Raw genomic sequence first — 8,571 nt, 5'->3', positions numbered from 1 at the left:
GGGGGGGGTCTCAAGGCATGTCCTCAAAGAATGACAAATAGAACCTTAGCTGAGAGCTAGATGAGTTACAGTTCTACAAAATCAATTCTGCAGTACCTTGCAACATACACGGTAATTTCTGAAATATTCTGGAATATCATCCTTAAAAAGGCCAAGTTATAAACTAGAAATCACTCAGTTTTCAACAGATTGTATTGTGACAACTGAAGTCACCCCAAACTAAAAATAAAATAATACAAACATCCCGTAAATCGTCTATACCAATTTTCATCACTTGATCTCAAAGCATGTTACAAAGGAGGTAAGACTCAAAGGTAGTTTCATACTCTACCTAGTTCTTTGGCTGCACTCTTTAAAAAGGACTGCATTTTTTCTTCCAGTTCATTCATCTTCTCTCTTAATTCTGTCAAATTAGGATCAAAAGAAGCCTTGACAAGAAATTCATGATTGTCCACCTAAGGAAGAAGAACAAGAAATATAAACATAGGCAGTAAAAAAAAAAAAATCAAATCACCTCCCTGATCATACATGGTGAAATGAATTTACTTAATCGTTTATTCACTTTATTTTATTTATATATATATAATTTTGTAATGCAATGCTGTTTGTGACAATTGGTGTCTGATTCAACTACAAAACAAATACATCTCAGACACTTGTTTCCTCAAATAATATGCTTTATACCAGCAAAATATACCAATTTAACAGACTCCTTTACTTTGAAATGGAGTTGTCTGCCCATTTATTTGCATACAAATATAATACAAATACTACTGAGCAGTAAGCAGGGAAAAAACAGAAGTCAGAGGAAAAGAAATTGTTATGCACATAACCTGTGTGCTAGCCTGGACTTACTCAGCTAATCAAGACAGAGTGTAAAAGGATGGGGTGTTTCAAAACAAGACGACCTTGGAAACCTAAGTTTCTGAAACAGTAATTGCTCAAGAGGTTACAGAAGGAACCTACACAGTACCACCAAAAATCCTATCCAATTTCAACCCCGTTATTTTGTGTCGAAAAGCATACACATTTCCTTCCCAGCTACGTTTTCAAAGGCACAGATGATGTAAGTTACATTTCATCTTTTTCTCTCTCTTCCCCATGCTTCCACTGCCAGGCGTCTGTTTCTAATGTCCTTACAAGCCCGAAGTTTCATTTGCAAGTACAACTTGTAACCGCTAAAATAAACTTGATTTTTAATATACCAACTTTTACAATCAACAAAACATTAGAACTGTTGTCCAACATGAAAACTAACCACTGGATTTCATATTAGGAACATATTTCATCTAGTCAAATTAAAAAAAAAAAAAAAACAAACAACAAATGATGCTTCCTCTAGCAAAGTTATCAGCAAAGTTGAATACAAAACAGCTGCAAAAACTGCTAGCTCATCTGAAAAACAAGTCCTTCTGTAAAGGGTTGTGCTCTTAATACTCAAACCAAAATACTATATAGCGAAAGTGCTAACAAACTTTCAAGTTGCCCTGACTTGGGGAGGAGGTTGCAGTAGATGGTTTTTTGAAGGCCCCTTATAATTCTGCAAAAGACAGGAATGGATGTGACAGCTAGGTAAAGGAATAACCACATCCCACACTTTCTGAACTCAGATGTTTCTTTTTATATTAGAATGAATTATTGACATAACTTAGTTCCTATGGCAACCTGTCCGTCAATCACACTTGGAACAGAGCTGGGCATTTCGTTTGAACTCTCTAAAAATCTAAGAGGAATTTCAAGTCAAAGTTCAAGTTTTAAAATTCATATGGAGAAGGTTTATTCTTTCGGTAAAACCAGTATTGGTTTATTTACAGCCATTTTCCAGTATCTTGAAGGGGAAAAAACCGAATCTGACACATCAGGTTCTATCGGACTTGATTAAAAATAACTGACTTGTTATTCTGTTTAGAGGGAAAACACAACATTTTTAAAGCAGAAGCTGAAAAGAAATTTGAAGAACTGGACTATGAAGGGTGAAGGCTTAGAACACCTGTTAGTTTTAAAGAAACCAGAGTCCCAGGGCATACAAACTGCATCAACAGATGGTCTGTAACTAGTATAAAGCTATAAATTTCTTCATTAGCATATAGCACAAATTACAGCAATGTGTCAATCAAACAGTCTTTCCTTAAACAGTAAAACGCAGTTGATAAACGCATACACAATACAAAGAGACAAGAAGTGGTGCTTCTGCCTTTGGAGAAAAGTACGCACATTCAAAATTTTAAAGCCATTGCAGTTTTTCCAAAGTTCAACACCTTGCCCTCACTACGATGCCTGGCACGTGGTTAGGTAGATCTCATATTTCCACAGTCAGCTGAGATTGACACTTATTACAATCCTAAAAGCCTCGCAAGTTTTCCAGAATGACTGAAACATCTTATTGAGAAAGGAACATTAAATAAGTTTCTAACCAAGCATGTACATTTCAAAACATGTCTCAGCAATTCTCTAACAAATATGTGATACACAAAACTCACTAAAAACCTTGGCATTGTTTCGCCCAGTAAAGCAACAGTTTGTGCTTTCGCCTGTGTCCTAAGCGCTCCATGCTAAACAATGATAAATCCAGCATCCATACTCTTCCCTTCTCCATTCCACTACAAATTCAAGGAACAGGAATGTTCCTTCCAGCTTTCTTCAGCCAATTTTTCCTCTGAAAAAATGCCCGTTTTCCCTTGCAATCATAGTCCTATCATCAGTAATATTTTATAAGCAAGTGTACTTGCAAGGCTGAGATAATTGTAGCAGCTTATCTCTAGTGAGAAATGTCTTCACATTGGAAAGTAAAGTCAGTCTTTATACCTAGGTCAATCATTTTTCAGAGAGGCAAACTTAGTTATGAAGACCTAATCCCACGAAATAGAACTAACTCTAATGAACTTTATGAAGCAGAGAAATATATAATAAACATATTTTGGCTACATTTTATATTTGAGACACAAAATCATAGAAACATTAAGGTTGGAAAAGACCTGAAGGATCAAGTCCAACCATCAACCCACACACCACCTAACCCACTAAACCATGTCCCCAAGCACCACATCTACATATCACAGTAAGTTTAAAAATATGAAGAAGGAGAAAAGTAACAAAATAACTTCTCCACATTTAGTACAGATGAGGTTTTTAAAAAACAGTTCCAGGTCTGCAGTATCCATGTACCCAAAGCATTTTTACATTGGCTAGATAATTTCAGAGAGTGGGTGCATATCCTCTTGATATTCAACTGCTATACTAGTAACAGTCTTCATATATTCAACAGCTGAATTATCACTAACTACTTAATATGGGGACAATCAATTAAATTTAGCAAGTGTAGAGCAGATTGCAAAGTTCAATAAGAAACTTTAATCACTAAGCAAACCCCCTCCCACATGCCAGGCCATACCTTCTCCATATCCAATGTTGTTTCTATCATTTCCAGAAACTTTGAGAAGTCAGAGTAGATATCATTAAGAGGTGTTATAAACACTGCCAACAACAACATCTGGTGAGCTCCTGTTAAGAACAAACAAGAAAAATTATCATTCACAAAACCCCACAACTTTACCAGAATTCACTTATCCAAGAGAAACAGTACATATATATATAGACGGTTAATTTTTATTAAAATCAGCTATGGTTATTTCACTGACATATGCACGTCTTTTTCTAAAATTGACATTATCCAATTTATAGTCTGACTAAGCTTGTACCTATTCTGTCATCTCTTTTCATATCTGGTGGTATTAATTCCCTTCTACTATGAGTAAAACTACAGACAAACAACATTTTGAAAGCAAACCTGCTGTCTGAACATTACCTGTTCTTGGACATACAAAGTTGAAATGGCTTTAGTAAAAAGCGTATTCTACAGCAACCAATTTTAAAGATACAAAGTGGAAGCCTCATCATCCACACTCCAAGAGTTTTTCATTTTTCTTAATCCAAAATTACCAAAAACTGGGAATATTTGGTAGGTTACAATATGGACATAAATAGAAATTGAGGTGTATAGTTTGCGGGTTTGTTTTCCTTAAAAAAAGACCATCTACTCTAACCAGATCTTTGCTGTCACTTGTCCTTCCACTAAACAGGAAGTCATCAAAATTAAATTAGTCTTTTCCAATGTATTTTGCTAGCACAGATACTCTGCAGCACCAAGTATAACTGCATAGCACACATATGGGTTGGAAGTCCACACAACACTGTACCCATCAAACACAAAACGCAGTTCACAGTTTATTTCGCATGCACAGATACTGCCAGTCTTCTGAAAGAAGTATTGTCTCAAGGTCTGCAAATAAGCACCTATCCAGCAGGCAGCTGGGAAAACTCTGTCAGTAAATGAATGCTTATATCTCTGCAGCCACTTGTGTTACAATTTAATCACAGAAAGATTAACATTACTGACTACCATTTACACAAAATGCCTCAAAAAGGATCTAATACTATGAGCGTTTAGTCGCTGGATTATGTGCAAAATTACAATATTTGCCTCTGATGTTCACAGGCAAGGCTTTGCACATTAATGGAGAAACAGAGAATTAAGATCTGGCCATTCCAGAGCCTCCCCATTTCCTACCAGACTAGGGAAAAAGTTGTAATCTTTCCTAAGAAAAATTTACATACAAACTTATAGAAGTCACACAGTGAGGACATGTTATCCATGGGAATCTCTCTTCCCTCTCAGCACTGTAACTCAAGTAGAAAGAAAAAGGTTGGTTTGTTTCCTTTTCCTCCAGTTCCTTTTTGCTTCCCCACTCCTCCAAGCTTTTAAAGTTAAAGCTCTTAACTGATTAGTATCTATTAACAGAGAAAAAAATTACATGGTGTTGAGAGATTATTGAACTTGTAAAAATGGAGTCTTCTGCTGACTACAAATCTTAGTAAGCAAGGTCTGAAATAAAATACAGCTTGCTTTTTATTCCAAATTTCTTGCTTGCTCTCTGTGACATCTTTTTTTTCCCCCCTCCTGTAAGAAGACACCAACCAACAAAACCAACCTAGAAAATAAAAAGGAGGCAGTAAAGAAGGAAGACACTGAAAAGGAGAAAAGAAGTTTCACGTCCACTCTTCAGAGTGGACTTAGCAATTCCCAGTGCACCAGCTGACACCTGCTTTAAAAAACTCACATAAAAGATGCACGGTTAAAAAAAAAAAAAAAAAATCACACTTTTGCACCTGCTCAACATTATTAGCATGTGAAGTAACCATTGAGAGAAGGAAGAATAGACCAATGTACCGTCAAAAGCAGAGATGCATACCGATCACAAAGCCTATCTGCTCCCAGGTACAGTTTTTAATTTAAACCATAATTTACTTACCGAAGCATAAGTGCTTACCGCATGCATTAAAGACTTTACCATTAATATGGTTTAACACATTGTACAGAAATTAAAATCAAGCACTAATCTCCAAACTTGAAAAATTTATATACTTCGTTTGGCAACAAACAGAATATGAAAACTGAAACTATTCTATCAAGGGAAAACAGACAAATCTCAATGACTAAACACGCTTAAGGCAGTCATTTTGATGGTACAAAAGGTCTTAGAAAACATGATGAGGAAAAAACAAGGAGCAAAATGGACACCGGGATAAAGTATGGTACGGGTTTTCTAGAGGCGGATCATACCTGTACAGCACAACGTCTGTCTGAGATAACTGACTGCCTAAAACAAAGGGACATCTGCAGACCTAATCTGGGCTCTTCTTAAGCATTCAATACGGTGTCACATGGGATGGTACGATGTAAGATTCATGATTAATACAATGATCAGAAGGCAGATAAAGAGGACATCACTGACTTGCACAAGATGAATGAGCTGGAAGGACGTGAGCAACAGAATTCCTCCAGGGCTCATACGGACATTTATCTTTTAAAGATCTGTGAATTAGTGATATTAATGCACAAAAGAAGACTGCTTATAAAATTCACTAATATATTTAATGTGGAAAGTATGCCTAGAGGAAATTGGAACGAAATCAGGAACATAACTAACTGACCTTGAAAACTGGGCTAATAGAAACAAAGTAAAATTTAGCTGTAAGATGACGCATTGATAGATAAATGAATTTCCACCATAAGTAGGGGAATAATCATCTGGAAATTACAAAGGATGGGAAACAGCCAAGTTTGATCACAACATGGTTATAACATGCCAATGCACCAGTCATGGAAAGAAAAGTCCTGAAATGAACAGTAGAGGTATTTCCAAAAGTGGCAAAGGGGTATTCAAGCCACTGTATAAAATATGGTAAAAACACACCTGGAACCCAGCATACAATTCCTGTATCCTGCATATTTACAGGCTTAAAATAAAGAGTGCCAGCCTGTGATGAGAAGATGCTTCAGCAGCTTCTTGAAGACAGACATCTTGTAAGTACCTAGATTTTATGCCCCAGCAATTTGAGTAATGAACAACTGCTCCCTTTTGCCAGCAATAGCAAAATGATGTGATGACTCAGAGTCCTCTCCCATCTTACGCAGGTTTCTTATGTCTAAAAAATAAAAAAGTCATCTTCAGTCATTACCCCCTCCTCAGCTTTCATCATCCATAAAAACAAGCATCTCAACAAAGCAAGGTTTCATCCTGAGGGCAAGGTAATCACTGGTGATCACTTCGTGCTGTAGTTACTCTATCTCCCCATAGCCACTCACAAGAAAATAAAGTTCTGAAACTGGAAGATACTCAGAATTGTCAAAAGTCTTTCTAACTTTCCATCTCTTGAGGGGTTAAAAGATTTTGTACAGTCTTAAACAGGAAAATGATCAGATCTGGTCTGAATCAATCACATACATTCAAAATCATCAGACCATTCTTGTAATTCAAACAATGGCATACAAGGACAAAGAAAAATAAAAATAACACATTTCACCTATTTTAAATTATCTTAGATATGTACTGCTGACAAATGCCTTACTAAGGCTGACTGATTCACATGTAAAGCAGCAAGAACCTTTTGCAGTCCATTAATTTTTCCATATGGTGAGCTTAGCAGTTTGCCTTACACAGCTTGCTCCTCAAAACTTCTAAAAATTTAATTGTCTTCCTACCCGAACGTTACGACAGAGAAACTCTGTTGATCCAAATGACAACTAACAGAAAAAGAAGTAAAGACAGGAAGCGAGCATTTTGAATGAATACCTCAGTTTAAAATGGAAATCCAAGAGCTCCATGCAGAGCAAAAACAAGCAGAGTCTGTTTGGAAAAGCCAAACAGACATGACCGAGGCAGCTAAAGCATGGCACAGCTCTTACCAAAAAAAAGAAAAAAAAGTTGTACCTGCCAGTTCCTTCCCAGTTTTAGATCTTAACTGCTTTTGGAAATAACACAGCCAGCAACCAAAACTTAATTTATTTTAAGGTTAATATTTTAGAAAATAAGTTTCATTACTTGAAGTCATAAAACTATAGTACCGACAAGTATAAGACCCTGGGTAATATCACCGTCTACTCAAATACAGGAAAGTAATTCTTGTAACTGTACCATTTCAAAAATTATTTCTCTTTAAGGCTTCGGTGCTTGCTTTATGCAAAGAGATTTTCAAACAGATTAATGGGTTTCTACAAAAATATGCTTTCTGACAGGCTAGGATGGCTATTGCTGTATTGAATCACCCCCGTGTTATGCTGACACTAATCTTATTCTGCATTTTCTTGGTAACACATACAAAAGGAAAAGAAATAGCAACCTTTGTATTTTATAGACTTGCTTGTCATAGCATTGAGCTTCCTACTAATGAAGATCAGAAGAAACCCTGCCATGTTACTCTTATCAAATACAGAAACATTACAGTTTAAAAAAAAAACCCATTCAAATTATACCAATAATGCTTAAACTGTTTTTTTGGTTTTAATTACAACACAAAGTGCAAAGTGTCTTCAAAAGGAACACAACAATACTATATGAATGGTTATCTTGTTTTTAAGATCATAATACACATGCAATTGGCCAGGAATTCTTAGAGACAAGTTGACATCAGTGATTCTGGCCTAGTGGAGGGTGTCCCTGCCCATGGCAGTGGGGTCGGAACTCGATGATCTCGATGAGGTCCTTTCCAGCCCTAACCATTCTATGATTCTATGGTTCTATGATTCCCAGACCATCACCCAACAGTTCCAGTACTTCAGCTACACACTAATTGGAACGCTTTTTCCTGTAAAGATTTGGCTATGTTTATTTTTAAGTATCCGATTGGTATTTCAGAATTTCAGCTCATTTCAAATTCAAATGTCTTTAAGCTGCAGCCCTGAGGAGAAGGACTTGGGGGTGTCAGTAGATCAAAAACTGAACATGAGCCAGCAGTGTGCACTTGCAGCCCAGAAGGCCAACCGTGTCCTGGGCTGCATCAAGACAATCACGGCCAGCAGATCGCAGGAGGTGATTCTACCCCCTCTGTTCTGCTCTCGTGAGACCCCACCAGCAGTGCTGCGTCCAGGTCTGGGCCCCCCAATGCAAGGACGTCCAGCTGTTGGAGCGGGTCCAGAGGAGGCCACAAAGATGGTCCGAGGGCTGCAGCACCTCCCCTGTGAGGACAGGCTGAGAGAGTTGGGGTTGTTCAGCCTGGAGAAGAGAAGGCTCC

General features: G+C 37.2%; 1 protein-coding gene across 1 annotated transcript in view; it reads right to left on the bottom strand.

Moving 5' to 3' along the window:
• Window positions 1-8,571, bottom strand: part of MSH2 (mutS homolog 2) — a gene marked incomplete at its 5' end in the record, with an annotated part of 51,143 nt that overhangs the window by 15,331 nt on the left and 27,241 nt on the right. Inside the window, 2 exons of the mRNA XM_010075160.1 lie at window positions 332-455; window positions 3,392-3,501. Coding sequence (XP_010073462.1) covers window positions 332-455; window positions 3,392-3,501 — 234 coding nt within the window. The remainder of the gene's footprint in view (window positions 1-331; window positions 456-3,391; window positions 3,502-8,571) is intronic.

This window comes from Pterocles gutturalis, unplaced genomic scaffold (genome assembly GCF_000699245.1).
Source record: "Pterocles gutturalis isolate BGI_N339 unplaced genomic scaffold, ASM69924v1 scaffold10417, whole genome shotgun sequence".
Taxonomy (NCBI): Eukaryota; Metazoa; Chordata; class Aves; order Pterocliformes; family Pteroclidae; genus Pterocles; species Pterocles gutturalis.
This window is presented reverse-complemented; position numbering and strand designations above follow the sequence as displayed.